The following is a 17,214-nucleotide window of genomic DNA, read 5'->3' as shown; positions in this document are numbered from 1 at the left end:
CCTTTTGCTCTGTTTCATCATCTAAAGAGGTCAGAGTGAGTATCCAAGCTGCCTGTTGACGTTCTCCTTGTGCTGGTGAGGTCCAGGCAGCCCAGGAGCTTCTGCTGGGCTGTGGGAGGGGGAGAGAGGCTTTGCATGGGCTGGGCAGGGCCATGTCATAGCCAGGAGCTTATGGGAAGTGCCCTGAAATTCCATAGGAAAACCAGAGTAGTAGAACATGACATTTTCACGTTTCTAATCTAAAGTGTTTCCCTGTGTGAGCAGCCTATGGAAGAGACTGAAGAAACACTTCCTTCGCCAAAAAAAGGGAAAAGTCTGTAAAATTAGGCAGAACAGCAAACACATAGGAAAATGGATGTGTTTGAGTATTTTTAGAGGGTGGTATGGTTTTAATTTACCCCAAGATAACCAGGCTGGGCTATAGAGCCTGTGTGGTGAGCGGGGACCTCAGCTGGTGGTCCCTGCTGGAGCATCCAGGAGCAGCTGTGGGTGGAGGGAGCCATCCCAGCTGGGAGAACATTCATACCTGGAAATGAAATCCTGTGGGTAATAATCCCTTGGATAATGAGCCTCACAAAACCCAAACATGAAGAAATAGCTGAGGGTCGATCCATCAATCCGTGGGTGTGTTCACGGTGCCTGAAATATTAGTGCTGTCATGAGCATGGCGTAGCACAGGCATCTCTTTGTCTTCTTGACACTGGATTTAGGGCAAGTGCCCTAGTTCATCCACGCTGCTCGTCTCTTACATAAAAGATTTTATAATTGCTCTTGACACAAGCATAAAACAAATCTAAAATTCTGAATACCCTGGCAATGCAGTGCCTTTATTTTTGTCCGTCACCACCAATAATGTCTCCCTTTTGGCTTGTAGGACAGAAAGCTCACAAAAGTGGAGAGGCAGAGATTTAAAGAGGAAGCAGAAATGTTGAAAGGTCTACAGCACCCAAACATCGTGAGGTTTTACGACTTCTGGGAGTCGTGTGCGAAAGGCAAGAGATGCATCGTGCTGGTTACCGAGCTGATGACCTCTGGAACGCTGAAGACGTAAGTACTGTGCTCCCGGCGAGGGGGGCTAAGAATAGCACTGGGAATTTATAGCAAAATCCTACTTTCATGCGCTGAAAAAAGCCATCTCCAGATAAAAGCAAAAAATGGAGCTGTTCTCTGGTGCCTGTCATTTGTCCCCGCATTTGAACCGCAGTGGTTTGACAGACAGGATTTTGGCCTCCATCTCCCTTTCCTGCTCCTCTGCCTCGGTTATGCAACTCGAAGCTGTTCTCTGGCTTGTTTCATTTTCCGCCTGTGACGTTTGGATTTGTCGGGGTGTGTTTTGTGCCTGCTTTTTGTGCTTGTGTTTGCATGTTTTGTTAGGAAATTCAAGCGGAATAGCACTTGAATGGTAGAATCGCTTTTAGAAGCAGAAGGTGCTCTAGGTTATCTCCTAAACAATATTAATTAATAGCTTCTGGTACTGACGATCTTGTTAAGGTTGATATAAAGCAGTTGGCATGAGTTCTGGAACAGATTTTCAGCCCCAATGGGAGCAGTACTCAGCCAGTGTGCTCCTCTGCCAGTGCATTAGCAGGTCCTACCTCTTTCCCAAAAGTCCCCTCCCAATCAGCACCTCAGGTAAATGGAAAGAAATGCAGATGTATGGTACAGAGGTCAAAGTCTTGTGTTTAAAATTAAACTGCAGCGTGGTTCTGATTTGAGTATATGAACATATTCTAAAGCTGTTCTCTGCATGAAATAAATTGCTGAACTATTAAACTTGCAAATATTTGGTTGTATTTGCAGAAAAAATGCTTATTATCTTCCTCCCTAAAATTGAATGCTCTAATTCCTGCTTTGAAAAGATCTATTTCTTTCAATTTTGGGATATTTCTGTGCTGCTATTATGGCATCTAATAAGGGGCTTTTATCCATAGTGGAGTTTCAGCTGTTAAAGCCCCTGGAATCTCTAATAAAATGTTTTCATTTCCTTTATACCCACTTGTGTGTATGTTTGTGCTCTAGGTATCTGAAGAGATTCAAAGTGATGAAACCAAAAGTCCTGCGGAGTTGGTGCCGGCAAATCCTGAAGGGTCTTCTTTTCTTGCACACAAGAACTCCACCAATAATTCACAGAGACTTGAAATGTGACAATATTTTTATTACTGGACCAACTGGATCTGTGAAAATAGGAGACTTGGGTCTGGCAACCCTCAAGAGAGCTTCATTTGCCAAAAGTGTAATAGGTAATGCTCCTGTCCTCCTTGCCTTCCCTCGGGCGGTGTCGTGGTTGTCTATTTAGTATCTTTCTTTCCCATTTTGCATTAGTTGTTTTTTTTACTTTTAAGTTGATAGTAGAGGTTAGAGTATGTTTGGGACTGTTGCCTTTATACTACTATAAAAATAGGAGTCAGTAGATAATGATATCCTAACTTCCTCTTCTCCTTCCTCCTGTATCACAGTGGTAAAGCACTTTTTCCTTGGCTCGTTAAATGGAGTTTTACTTGGGATCCACAAATCCTTCTCTCTCCCTCAAAAGGAGCAGCGAGCGTTCAGCAGCCTGTGTGTGTCCCCCTTTGAAAACAGGCTCTGTGCCTGCTTAGAGGGAGAATCAGAAGGATGGGGAAGAGGAAGGATGGAAGGATACCCTGTGCTCTCCCTAGCAAGGGAGCGGAGCAGAAACCTGGGAAAGCCCTGGGAATTCTTCTGCCTCCAGTGGTGCTGGGATGGGTCTGGTTGCTGCTGCTGAAAGGAGAGGCTGTGGTGCCTCTCTCCTTTCCAGGGAGACTGTGGGGAGCTGGGCTGGCTGGAACATCATAGCCCAGTGCTGGGGCAGCCACAGGACAGGCTGCAGCTCTCGTCCTGCCCACACCCTGGCAGGGTCTGCTGAAACTAAGTCTGCAAGTTATTAAAAAAATAATCAGCAGCTACAAAATGTAAAGAAATTTTCACTTGAATTCCTTTCAGTGCCTTAAGGGACCTACAAGAAGGCAGGAGAGCAACATTTTGCAGGGCCCTGCAGTGATAGGACAGGGGGTTATGGCCTTAAACCCAAGGAAGGTGGGTTTACCTTAGATGTTAGGAAGACATTCTTCCTTGTGAGGGTGGGGAGGCCCTGGCACAGGTTGCCCAGAGAAGCTGTGGCTGCCCCATCCCTGGAAGTGTCCAAGGCCAGATTGGACAGGGCTTGGAGCAACCTGGGCTAGTGGAAGGTGTCCCTGTCCATGGCAGGGGGTGGAATGAGATGAGCTTCCAGGTTCCTTCCCACCCAAACCATGTGATATGCTGTATCCAATGCCCTGGGTTGGTGCCCATGTGAGAAGTGTTAGAACTGGGGTTTACTTGAACTGGGAGAAGATTTTCCAAGTGACTGTGGAAGGACATCATTCCCTTGCAAAAGTTACAGTGTTTTGGGTGCAAATGTCATGTTTTCCTGAATTCTCAGTTTGTCTTTTTCACCCAGAGAAGCTTCTGTATCCAGTCTCCCTAGTTCAGACCTGCAGGTGATGTTTCTGGGAAGCTGCAATTTCCTGAGTAATGCTGCTGGAAGGGGAAGAGGAGATACCATGCATGTATTTCAGCTTACAATATAAATGGAAATTAGATTCTAGTCAGTAAGAGTTGGCAAACTGATAGTGACAGCCACTGGTCCCTGACTAGCTATGAAAATAGCTCCTTATCTTTCTGGCACTAGTTGCTTAAATAATTGTTTTAGCATCTCAAATTTTCAGATATTATTATTCTTGTTGCAATCACTTGCACAAAAATATTGTCCTTAATGCCTAGGGAGCCCGGTATCATTGAAGTCAAAAAGATAGAAATTTTGGATATATGCTTGGCTGCTCTAGGTCTGCTTAACCTCATGGTTTTTAGTGAAGTCATGTTGGTTTATATTTGTTAAGTTTCTCTGGTTTTTAACTTCTAATAATTGATGGTCTTTTTTCTGCTGAAGGTCAGTAATTCTTCAGATAATTGTTTTGCAGGATAACAATTGTCCATTGGACATAATGGAATAATATCAGTAATAGCAATAGTGGGAATAATGTAAGTAATACCAATATTGGGAATAAGACCAGTAATACCAGTACTGTGAATAATTCCAGTAATACCAATACTGGGAATAGTATCAGTAGCACCAATACAAGGAGTAATATCAGTAATACCAATATTGGGAAGAATATTAGTAATACCAATACAGGTTTTTGTAAAATTAGTTGTGAACACCACACCATCAAAATGCACTCGTGTCAAAAAGGAATTGGATACTGAAAGGGCTGCAGGATGCTGGCAACGTGGCTGCATTCATTTTGGCAATAAAACCGAGCTTATCATTTTCGTGAGTGGTGCTGCTCCAGGGAGAGAATTAGGAAGGCTTGGAAACACTGGTGATGAGTAATTCTGCCTGCTCTGCAGAGGTAGCAGCTTTAAAGGCATATTAGTAGCTGCAATTTTACATTGGCTTGGAGGGATGAAATCAGCATGGCTGGGGTCCAGTTCCTCCCTTGCTGTGCCCGTACCGTTGCTGGTGCTACCCTGACCTTGCAGTGTCTCTGTGGGAGCTGAGCCAGGGCAAACCTCGTCCTGCCAAGAGGAGCTGAGGGGATGCTGAACAGCTTTACGTTTAGGTGCTCTGTTTTGTTGAAGGATACTTGTATGTATTCCTTCCCCACCCCAAGGAATGGGGGGAAATGTCATTTTTGTGCTGTTTTGGAACGGTGTCAAGAATTCCATTTGCTTCTTAGACTATTGCTGTCACATTTTCAGATTTGCTTTAAATGCTCTGTAATTCATGAGATTCGCTCCTGCTGCTGAGTAGTGTTCCTTCTAAAACAAGGCAGCAGCTCCAGAACCATTCCCTGTGGCAGCTGTTAACCTGTTCTGAGCAGCAGCCTCTACCTGGGTGACAGCTGGGAGAAACACCCAGGGAGCAGGCACTAGGCTGAGCTTCTGTGAGACAAGTCCAGCTGATTGACCAAGACTAAAGGAATGAGTGTCTTTTAGGTGGAAGGGACATAAACGAGGGAAGGGATCAGTCCTACATTTTGCAAAATGAATTTTACAGCAATGCGTGTGCTGAGGCTTGTTTTGTGAGTTAGGCTGAGTCTCCTGCAGAAAATGTGCAGAAGCAGAGTTTTTAACTGATAGACCCTAATTTTGGGAGTCATCTTTTGTGTTGCCATAAAAAAAAGTTTAGGACAAGTCATGGAGTCCTAGAGCCACAGAATGCTTTGGTTTGGAAGGGACCTTAAAGATCATCTCGTTCCAATCTCTTCCATGGGCAGGGACACTTTCCACTAGACCAGGTTCCTCCCAAGTCCTCTCCAACCTAGTCTTGGACACTTCCAGGGATGGGACTTCCACAACTTGTTTGGGGTCTTGGATGATGGCTTCCAGCTGGAGGAGGGGAGATTTAGATTAAATATTAGGAAGAAACACATTACTGTGAGGGTGGGCCCTGGCACAGGTTGCCCAGAGAAGCTGTGGCTGCCCCATCCCTGGAAATGTGGAAGGCCAGGTTGGACAGGGCTTGGAGCAACCTGGGCTAGTGGAAGGTGTCCCCGCCCATGGCAGGGCATTTGAAACAAGATGGGCTTTAAGGTTCCTTCCAATCCAAAACATTCTGTGATTCTATATGCAAGAACTATTTCCTCTCATTACATGTTACTTTAATTACAGTTGTGCTTTTGCTGCTGATGTAGAGATGTCATAACAAAGTAATAACAAGCATTGCTACTGGAATTATTCACAATACCGGTATTACTGATGGTATCTGCCAGGGCTGGGGGCAGTTTGGGTGCTGAGGTTGGACAGGCAGAGTTTATCTGGGTCCTTCTCATGGTCTGAGACCTCTCACGCTCCTTTTGGCATCCTGACAGCTTGCTGCTCCTCTCCCACAGCATGCAACTGCACTGATCTCTCTTCTTTTGTCTTTTCTACATGTAAAAAAGGGAATAAACTAGTCATGACTCCTAAGCATGAATTGCAGTATGAGATACAATTCCTGGAATAAATGATCCAAGTGTTAATAGTTTCTCTTTTTGCTTTATAAGCTCACCCTTTTCAGAGTAGTTTGCTGAGCAAATGCTACAGGTGCTGTAAGTTGCTGCTTGTCCCAAAGCTGCAGCTCCCTGTTAGGAAGCCATGAGTACAGAGCCTCACTTTGTATTTACCCAGTTGCATCAGATTTCTGACATCCTAATCCCTGTTGAGTAGGACCTTATTCTGTGAGTAGCCTCATTGATTTGTCCCACTAAACCAGTGACAGAATTAGGTTTGATGTTTTGTGCGTGACTCTGTAGGTGATTTGTGGTACTACTGGCTTTCAAAGTGCTGTCTGTCTGCCGGGGGTTGCACTGCATATCTGGAGGAAACAAAAAAAATGCAAAGTTGCATTGATAAAAATGAGCAGAGGTTCTTGTTCCTTCTCCCCTTTTCACATCCCCAAGCCTGTACACATCCCTCTCTCCACCCAGGCAGGAACCATTCCATCACTTGCAGTGTGGGCAGGCGGTAGGTCATAGCTCATTTTCTTGTTCATTTTTAAAATTTTTATATTTTTTCTTAATTTTTCTCTCCCCCTCACTCTCCCCTTCCCCCTTTGGATTATTACCAGCAAGCCACGGGCATGTAAATCTGTGTGTTGACTTTGGATTTCTTCCCTGGAGGATGCTTGAGCTCCTTTGAAATAACCTGGCACGGGCCCACGCACAGTTGTACTGGGTACATTTCTTACAGGTGAAAAAGCTTGTGGTTAAAACCATTCAGACTCCTGTTAAAAATGGACATTCTCTTTGTGTGTGTCTGTGTAGGTACACCAGAATTCATGGCCCCAGAAATGTATGAGGAACACTACGATGAATCTGTGGATGTCTATGCGTTTGGAATGTGCATGTTGGAAATGGCTACCTCAGAATACCCTTACTCAGAATGCCAGAATGCTGCTCAAATCTACCGAAAAGTAACCTGTGTGAGTACATGTGTCCTTAATTTCTACTGGATTATGGCACCTGAAGGTTTCAAAGCTTGTTTTGATGCGAGTGCTGTGTTGTTGAGGTGTCTGAGGTCTGGGGGACACAAACCTGTTGCAGGTTTATGTGTAGGCTTGTAATTCCACAGTTGGAATAGTTGTGTTTGACTGTGATGCAGCTGCATCAAATGATGATGATCAGTGACCTTTGTGATTGATTTTATCTCCAGCAGCCACAAATACATAAAACTTGGAAGAATGAGCAGGGAAAAACCTTCGCTCTAGTCTTGCCCTCTAAATGAGGACTTCTCAGACTGGATCAAGTTGGCATTCACAGCTTCTGTGAGCAACCTGCTCTAGCACCTCACTACCCTCACAGTAACGCATTTCTTACTAATACCTAATCTAAATCTCCCCTCCTCCAGTTGGAAGCCGTCACCCAAGTCCCCAGACAAACTGGTCCAAGGCCAGGTTGGAGGGGGCTTGGAGCAACCTGGGCTAGTGGAAGGTGTCCCTGCCCATGGTAGGGGTTGGAATGAGATGGACTTTTAAGTTCCCTTCCAACCCAAACCATGCTGTGATTCTGTGATCTATGAAGTTTCCCACAAAGCTAAAAGGACTAACTTTTAGGTTACAGTTTAAATGCTTTTTTATGCAGTGGAGGGTGTTTGATTTGGATTTCCAGCCCAGATTCTCTCTGTTGGTATGTGTAGCAAATTCTCTGAAGGTACAAAAGGGCAAAGATAGCAATATCTAGTTTTGGAGTCAGCCAGGGGAGCTTTAGATGTGCATTTGGGAACTCAGCAAGGTCTGGTATCCCCAGGCAGGAACCAGGGTAATGGGTTTGCTGCATTTTCAGTGAGTTAGACTGGAGGACTAGTCAGTTTAAAGTAATGTCTGCACTGGCTAAAATCCCCTCTCCAACACCCTCACTCCAGATGATAAATGTGTTTGTCTACATGAGCTAGGCTGCAAATGCCTGAGAAAACTCCTGAGTCTGTAAGATACTCTTGGATTACAAATCACTGACTGCAGAGAAATGGGACTTGCCAAAGGCTTTGACAGTGGTGGTTTTCCTCTCTTCTACTTGTTTGAGTGAAACCAAGAGGTGCAGGAGGTTTTTTCAAGGTAGATTAAATCACACTGACTGGTTTGGCAAAGATTTTCCCAAGCACTTCTTTCCATCTAATTGCTACCAAAGAAGAAGATGAGCTGTGTGGTTTGGCCCTGGTGCATCACCAGAACATGCAGTCTGCACATTTGGCACAGGACAAGGGTAATCCTTGAAAAAAAGCTGCACTAAAACTGGCAAAGATTAGCTACAGATTCATTTCTTGCATCTATATTGTAGAAAGAGTAGTTAGGCTTACATAGGAGATACATTGAGCAGATCCATCTCTCAGTCTCCAAAAGCATGGTCTCAGAATTAGTTTCTATTCCTTTTATCTAACTGCTTGTTATGAGCAAAAAATCTCCCCAAATGAGATTTAGTAATAACTGATTGATTTTGAAAGGTATTTGAGACCACTTGCCTTCTCCAAGAGGTTTAGGGAATCAGGCTAGAATAAATTTTTTGTGCTGAAGGTGGTGAAACATGGGCACAGGTTGCCCAGAGAGGTGGTGGATGTGCTGTCCCTGGAAATGTTGAAGGCCAGGTTGGATTGGACTCTGAGCAACCTGGCATAGTGGAAGGTGTCCTTGCTCATTGCAGGGGGTTGGACTGGACTGGATGGCCTTTAAAGGTCCTTTCCAATCCAAACCATTCTGTGAATCTCTGAGATGTGGTGCTGTGAAATCCTGCTGGCAGCAAACACTGCTCCAGGTGGGAATTGCATCTTCTGATGTGCTGTGTGCTGATCCCTCACACTGGGTATAGGGATGGTGTCACCAGATACCAAACACTCACCTGTGCCAGATGAGGGGTTTATGTGCAATGTAATTTTTGTAGGTATAGTTTGTATTGTTCAGTATCTGCCTTTTCCCACCACTGAAGACCAGGATAGTGGGAAGTTGGTACTCTTGTAGCTTGCTGTACTGGCCAGCTGGGATGATGCTGACCTGGAGGGAGAGGGAGAATTCAGGCTGCTCAAGAGGGAATTTAAAAGTTGAAGTCAGTATCATCAGACACAGAGGAATGTCCCTGCTGTGACTTTCTGAGAGCAGGAAGCCACATCCAAAGAGGGGAAGCAGCTTTATCCTATTTTTGTGTAAACTGTGCAAGCTGACATTTGTAGCTTGATAAAGCTGAATCTTTCCCAACTAACTGATGCCTGGTAGTTTAGCTCTTCTTAGAGTGTTGCTTTCAACACAGAGCTACTCAGAAATCATTTTTGAAACCATGGAAGGCCTCAGAAAGTGCTCAGTTCGTCCCTGTGGCTGGAGCAGCTCCCTGTGGCTTTGCAGGGAGGTGAGTATTTGCAGCCATGGGTTGCTGGCTGCTGACTGCACTCTGCACCACACCATGGGCTCCAGCTTCTCAGAGACATGGGAGAGGTTTGATGGCTCAAGGCAGTTTCTTGCCTAAGTCCTTGTTATTCGAGGTCAGGTTGGACAGGGCTTGGAGCAACCTGCTGTAGTGGAAGATGTCCTCCCATGGCAGGGAGGTTGGAACGAGTTGATCTTTAAGGTCCCTTCCAACCCAAACCATTCCATGATTCTATAGCCAATTGTTCCACATTGTGGTGCTTTATTGCAGTTATTGCCTTTGGCACAAGGGGTTTTGGCTCTGTTTTGGTGTGTGGTCCTTCAGATGTGCTCTAAATGCCACCTGTGTGTGCAGCTTAGGGGACACCTCCTTGGACTCTAGAGCTTCACAGGGTGGCTGCAGGAGGCTCTTCTAATTTTAGGCTCTGGAGCCTTGTCTCCTGCATGTGATACCAGTCTGGTACCTGATAGCAGCCATGCTTTGCTGTTGTTGCTGGGAATGTATTTGTGCATCTGGAGCCACAGAGAATATCAATCTCTCACTGCTCCGTGCACCCAGAGAAGCAATGTGTACACCTCTTAGGCATCTGGAATATTGGTAATTAAGATTTTGCAAGGCTCCTAAGCCTTACTTATCAAAACAATATCCAAGATGGCGAAGAATAATGATTAATCAGAGGATTCCTAATTAGATGTTATATTTCAATTTGCAGACTTAAGTAGCGTTTTTTTTAAACACTGGTGGAAACCTGAGCCAGCTCGTTTTCTGTGACAGTAACCTTTGCACAGCTGAGGATTAGATGGTAAATTATTACAACTTTGAAGAAGTGGCCTTGTAATGGCAACTTTAGAGAGATGGGAGATGATGGTTGTCTGAAGAACAAGTGATTGCAGAGAAGCTGTTGAAAGGTCACTGCAGCGGGTATCTTTGAAGCAGAACTGTCTGACAGGAAACACTGAAGCCAAAAATGTCAGGTTCTGGCATGGAGGGTGCATTTACTGTGGTTTTCAGCTGAATTCGGGGCAGTAGCAGTGGGAGTGAAGGCACCAGGATTCCTTAGATGGCAAAATTGGCATGACTGGTGTTCCAAGGAAAGGGTTAACCAGCTCCCTGTGGAGTGGAGAAAGCCCTGTCAAATGCCATGGGCTGCACAAACTGTCAGCCAGGAAGGAGGAGCAGGGGGTGGACCTCTGGGGTGAGGGTGCAGGAGGAGCCTCGTGTCCTGGGGGAGATCCTCTGTCCCAGGAGGAACCTTCTGGTGGGCTCAACAGCTTCTCTGGAGGAGCTGCACCCGCAGGAGAGCTGGTGACAGCAAGGGACCCGGCTTCGACCCGCGTGAGTCGCCCTGGCACTGCAGGGGCTGGGGGACCAGGGATGTGGAGGAGGAGGAGGAGGTGTAGAAGTCTGGGGTGTGGGGTCTTGAGCTAGCACCATGCAGCGGGGTCTGCCCTGAGTGGGGGCAGTGCCCATATACAGACAATAATTCTAAAATCACTTGGATGAAGAGGTAGGGTTGGTCGTGCAGCAGCTCGTGTGAGCCCTGGGGTTTATAGGCTGAAATATAGTCTAGAAAAGGAGTGTAGACTAAACCCAAGAGGCTGAGTTAGACTGTTTCCTTCCAGTATTAGGTTAGGTTTGGGGCTCTCACTGGAGCAGAAGGTGGCTCTGACCTTCTTGAATGGAGAGGATGCAGAGACCCCTGAGTGCTGCAGCTTCTCAGGGAGAAATTTCCTTACTTTTTTTGTGACGCTGGGGGTTTTTTTGTACCAGAAAGGTAAACACTATTTTTAGTGTTTTAAATTGAGGGTTAATACATTGTAAAAATTTGATTGCTGTGTCTGGCTGCCTGATGCTTTTTTTGAAAAAGTATAAAATAAAATAACTCTCCTGCCTTGGGCTCAGCGTGGCAGTGCCAGCCCCTGGAGGTGCTGATAGAATCGAAAGGGCTTGGAATTGCTGGCTAGAGTTTGTATCAAGAAGCAATAACCAACAGAATCTTTAGCCTACCTCCAGTCTCCTGTTGTGTCCCACTGGGCTGTTCCCTCCAGTGCCCAGCACAGGCCAGGGATGATTTGAGTTTTGCCATTGTAATATCTTTTTTAATAGTTCCTACTCTGTGTCCTAACACTCTACCAAACCCTTACTGCTACTGGTGTGTAAGATGCACCTGAAGTCCTGGCTGTCCAAGTCACACATGTTGGTAGTCCTTATTGGTGTAGAAAATACCAACCGTGCCTTTCTGAGACATTGTTATTTCAGGACACGCCACATTCACATGTCTGTAGTGTAAAATTATTATGCTTAATTTATTTCAGTGACCTATTCTGCCTGACCACATTGTCATGGCTTAATTGCTGTTTTAAGTTTTGCACTCCTGTTTTCCCCTGTGTGTATGTAAATGTCCACGGCAGTGGTGGTCATGTTTGGAAATGTGTAGAGGGGCTTCTTTCTCTGCCAGACAAAACATGCTTGTTCTGACTTGTCACCTCCCTGTGCCCTTTCAGCCTGAATGATGGAGTATAAACATTACAAAAAAATGAATATGTACCATAAATAGAAAATACATCTTTCTCAAGCAGCGGAGCCAAGCCACATTTACCACAGTTCACTTTGAAGTGATTTCCTGGTCAGCATATTTGCAGCGCCCTTCGTTCTGATGCCATAATCTCATTTTTCATGCATAACTTGATGGTTTTTCTTACTCAGTTTTTTTTTGTGTTTAATCATTCTGCCAAGTGATTCTGATGTAGACAACAGTGATGAAACATCAGCGTCCGTGACCTTCCCAGCCCCGTGTTTTCTTAGGGATGTGCTGCAGAATGCACAGCAGAGCAGCTGCATCTCCCACGAGTTTCTGGCCACCTCCTTGGATTTAACAGCACAAACCTGTGCTTCAAAACAACCCACACGGTTATAGTGTTCTGGTTTGCTTGTAAAGGTTTCACATTGTTTGATTTTGTCCATGTACTGGAGGTTTTCTCAGCACTCACAGACTGTAATGCCATACTGCTCACACAGACGGAATAAATGCTGTGGCTGTGGCACAGCGACAACAGGCAAATAATGCTGTGAGTGCCACTGCATGGACTTCTTGTGGGGTTTGGAGATCTTCTTAGGTCTGCAGGTAATCCTCTTAGGTTCACATTAAGATGGAGTGAAACAGATGAGTTTATAATTGCACACAGTTAACGTCATGGAACAAAATCCCGGTAAAATTGAGAGCTTTACCTTCATTTCAGTGACTTCAGGGTGCAGTTTCAGTTGGAAACATGTCTTCAGCCTTTTTGGTAGAAGGTTTTTTTCTCCTTTTTTTAGGAATGACATGAGACTAGAGATTTCCCTTCAGGTAGAAGGTGGAGTGTTAGCCCAGAGCAGGCTGCCTCTAGGGTGAAAGGGCACCTTCTGGGGGACGGGAAAGCCCCTGGAGAAATTCCTGACTGACGTGGGTACTGTTGACTTGGCTGGCGTTTGCTGTGTACCTTGCAAAGCATCATGTGTTGCTGTCCCAAAGTGTGCTCTGCTGATGGAAAATGGCACGTGGCTGTTTTTAGACCTCTGGAAAACAAGCAGCACATTTTTTCCCCCAGCATGGAGGTTACAACTTTAGTGTCCTGTATAGTGCCTGGCTGTAGACTCAGCTGCCTTATACTGGGGGGCAATGGATTGCAAATCCAATTGCTTCAGAAAGAAGGGGACAGGAGTTAAGTGGTGGTGAGGGATTCAGAATAAGTTATCCTGTTTGAGACAGAGAAATTCTAAAAAGGGAAATTATTTGATCTCTCATTTTACTCTTGGATTATATATGTGTATGTATATTTTAACATTTGAAGGATTTGTTTGACATTATTCTTATTCCCCTTGTGCCCCCCAGCCAGCCCTGAGTTTCACGTGTGGTGGGGTTAAGTTCACTTTAGTTTACAAGAGGCTGTACAGCTTTCAAGCTGTCATGGATAATTTCTTAGCTAATATACTTTGAGTTTTGGTGCCATTATTCCTTGGGAATGCTCGGAGAAAACAGATGGCTTTTGTTTAAATGAATGAGATGAGTCCTTTGGTGGCAAATAGAAGCCCCTTCATTGCTGGGAGGCACCCGTGCCGCGAGGAGGGTTTGCAGCATCCCAGTGAGATGGCCTTGGAGAGTTTAATGAAGAGTAAGGAACAAAAGCATCCTAAACCATATGGGCAGGGTGAAAACACTTTGGCAAAGCAGCTTTTTTCAGTACTTCACTCTCCTTGTTTGTTTTACTCATCTATTCATAGCTTAGCTGTTCGGCACATGAACGCAATGGATGTTTGAGGAGGAGTGCTCCTTCAAAAGATGGTGAAAGTGAAGTGTTGTTGGAAGAGTTGTTGTTTTTTTTTTTGTGAAAGCAATTTGTAAGGTCAGTATTGGAAATCAGTCATTAGGGATTTGCTAAAAGGGCTGTTTTCAGGCAAATCTAATTTTTAGATGCTCAGCGTGTCCCTCCCTCCGTGCTCCATCCCAGTCAGGTCAAAGTTCAAGCTGAACCACATAAGAAAATTAAGTTGGGAGAAACTGTGATGTGCCTCATGGTATTTGTGCCTCTCATATGTTCACTTTGTGTTGAGATACCCATGAAGTGCTTATAAAAATTGTAAAAAGCAGCTGGCAGGTTCCCTTGCGTGTGTAAACATGCGAGCAATGTATTTGTCTAGGTAGCTGCAAGTGGAGATTTATCCTGCTTTCTGTTTTGAATTACCAAGAACTTCTTCCAGCTCCTCCTTGGAGAACACACTATGCTCCTGTAGCTTTAGGGTGAATTAGGACACAGAGGAGTCCTGCTAGAACTGACTTTTGGTGGTGCTTTGTTTTTTTTTGTTTCTAACTCAGGTACCAGAGCTCTCTTAAGTGCTCCCCTGGCACACTGGAGTCAGTCTTGGTTTTGCAGGCTGGGCACTCCCATGCCTTTTGACAGGTTTTTCTAATACACAAAATTTGAGCCCTCATCTCATAAGTAAGATTTAGGTTTGCTTAAGCAAATAATTCTTTTTAGTGGGTCACAGGCAGCCAGCCGTGTGTACAGATTAGTTTGGTTTGTTCCCACAAGAATGGGGGTTTTTGGTTCCCCACAACTTTCTGCTGAGGCAAAATTGGGGAAGCTGAGTCTTGTGTGACTATTCTGTATTTTTATTATTTTTTTTCAAAATTTATGAATTACATATTTCACTCTAGAGTTTTAAGACAAAAAGAGAGTGGTGGTTGACCTGAAATTAATTAATTAAATAAAGTTTGGAGTAGAATCTGAAGTTTGAATGGCAACAGAATGTTCATAAAAACATAAAAGTATAATCTGATGCCAGAATATTCCGAAATTCTCAGAGAGCTGCCAGCCCCTCACTGAAATTCACACATAGATTTTATTCAAGACTTAATTCAGTGAATTACTTGCAGAAAATCTTTGAAATATTTTTTTTTTTTTTTTTAATTCAAGGCAGCATTGGATGAGCTAGAAGTCAACGCTGCAGGGCTCCTTATCTGCCACTGCATGAGCTATTATTTACTGTTATTCCAGGCTGAAACTTTAAAAGGATTTGAATGGAGTTAAATGTCCAATTCCCATTCAGTTATGTGCTTAATCACATTCTGGGTTTTTTAGATAAAGGAAACTGCGTTTCCTTTTTGTTCTGCTTATTGACTTCATTGGAAATACTTGGGTCCTTAAGTGGTAGGATCTAACTGCATAATCTCTTCTCAAACTAATTTTGTCAGATTTTCGTCCATATACACATCTTGGTTTAGTAGGTGGAGATGTTGATGCGTTTTTAAAAGGGAATCAATTCTCTTGTGATTTAAAGCTGGACATCACAAATAAAGGATAACTTCTTGTGTTGCCATGTGTCATCTGTAGCTGAATAGAAATGTGGAAGGCATCCACAGGAGACTTTCTGTGGATGGGAGGAGTCACCAGTGTCCCAGCTGGGGGGTGGCAGTTGCTCTGACATCCTTTGGGAGGAAAGTGCTGAGGTGGCATCGCTGGAAACCACGGCTGTTCCTAGGGGAACATCCCTTCCTCCCTGTCCACAGCCTGCAATCAGAAGAAACTATCACTCTGGGTTCTGAGAACACCCAGCCCCACATCTGTGCTGACTGCCCAGGTGTTCCCCACTGGTGTTTTTTTGGTATATTTTGGATATCTGTACAGAATGATGACACAATGTATGAACTGTTACTTAGCTGAGGGCTCACATACCTCTTCTCCTACAGTCTGTCCTTATGTTGGTAAGATATACGTTATTTTTATATTATATGTTATTTTATCCAGGCTCTGTACCCTGAGGTGGATCATGCTGAGTTAAGATCTTGGTCCTAAAATACTAGACAGTGGGGAGAGCTGACCTGTGACTGTCCTAGGAATGCGTTTGTGTATCCCTTTTAAATCCTCTCCATCTTCTTAACACAATCCCAGCTAACCTTAAAGAAATGCAAAGTATCCCTGTTGCACCTACAGAGCTGAGCTCCCAGTGTGGGGACATGGATTCTGCCTCTCCAGGTTTTCTTTTGCAATGAGCAGTTGGGTTTTCTCCTTGAAAGGCCACGCTCATAGGTTGCTGTTCCAAATCTAGAACTATTCCCAGAAAAATGTTAACATTTGGCAGAGATTTAACTTGATTTATAGGCTGCACCTGCTCTACCACGCATTCCCAATGGGATTCTAGCAATATCCTGGGAAATTCAAGAGCAACACAGAGCTGTTGGGTGTATTCTCCTGGTTTCCAGCTTTGTTATTAGGGTTGATTTTTAATTTTTTATGGGAACTGGGGTGTTGGAGAGTGTTTGGGTCATAGAAAAGCAAAAGGTTTGTGGGAAACAGGAATATGGACTATTCCAAGGTATTTTGATTAAATCTCAGCACTGGTTAACTGAAGAAAAAACATGATTATTTGTCTTTATTCATTTAGTTGTTTAAGAGTTAAGGCAAAACCACAAAAGGAATCATTTCAGAAAATGGTTATTTTTGAAATTTAAAACTGGCTGTTTCTTGAATATTCACTTCAGAGTCCACAGGATATAAAGGTAAAATTTGCAAAAGATGGTAAAGAAAAAGGGATACTTGCCCTGTGTGTAGCTGAGCTCGTGCAAACTAGTGTACTACTTTTGAAGTGCAGTGGTACTTAGAAATATGGTAGCCCTAAATCTTAAACTCAGTTTTGCATTAAGACTAACAACTTTAAAGCATTAGTTACTCCAAGGGTTGAATTAACTGTACAATGTAGGAAAAATATGCTTAATTAAGAGATATAATGCAATTCTTTTTCAAACTAAATTGTTTTTCTCTATCCTTTTAGGGTATAAAGCCAGCGAGCTTTGAGAAAGTTACTGATCCCGAAATTAAAGAGATAATTGGGGAGTGCATCTGCAAAAATAAGGAAGAAAGGTTTGTTTCAAGTGATCAAGTTTTGTATTAAGTAATGTGTGTGCAGGGATTTCAGAACTGTCTGTGGAGTTTTGTTCTTTGTGGATTTTCTCTGGGGAGAAAGCACAGAATGGGAATGCAAATATGAGTGATTTCCTGCTTCCCTGGCACACAATGTCAGGACAAGTGCTGTGGTGTCTCTCAGCTCCAAAGGATGAGGTCAGGAGGCATTGCTGTGGACCTGAGCCTGGGTGTTCCAGTAGCAATTCCTGGCTCTGCAGTCCATAACATTTCCCTTGGAAGGTTCTGCCTGGAGCACCAAGTGTGGTGAGGGTGGATGTAGATTCATCACAAGCTGTTGTAGCAGATCCCGTTGGCCTCAGTGGCCTCTGGATATGGAGACATGTTGTGCATTGTTTCAAGCTTCAGGTTTAAAACCTGATCTTTTACTG

General features: G+C 44.1%; 1 protein-coding gene across 11 annotated transcripts in view; it reads left to right on the top strand.

The window, feature by feature from the left end:
- Positions 1 to 17,214, top strand: part of WNK2 (WNK lysine deficient protein kinase 2) — a 115,340-nt gene that overhangs the window by 38,794 nt on the left and 59,332 nt on the right. For all 11 annotated transcript variants that reach the window (XM_064668102.1, XM_064668101.1, XM_064668105.1 and 8 more), the window contains exons 2-5: positions 875 to 1,047; positions 2,020 to 2,240; positions 6,804 to 6,961; positions 16,695 to 16,783. In XM_064668102.1, the coding sequence (XP_064524172.1) occupies positions 875 to 1,047; positions 2,020 to 2,240; positions 6,804 to 6,961; positions 16,695 to 16,783 (641 nt within the window). The remainder of the gene's footprint in view (positions 1 to 874; positions 1,048 to 2,019; positions 2,241 to 6,803; positions 6,962 to 16,694; positions 16,784 to 17,214) is intronic.

This window comes from Pseudopipra pipra, chromosome 11 (assembly GCF_036250125.1).
Source record: "Pseudopipra pipra isolate bDixPip1 chromosome 11, bDixPip1.hap1, whole genome shotgun sequence".
Taxonomy (NCBI): Eukaryota; Metazoa; Chordata; class Aves; order Passeriformes; family Pipridae; genus Pseudopipra; species Pseudopipra pipra.
This window is presented reverse-complemented; position numbering and strand designations above follow the sequence as displayed.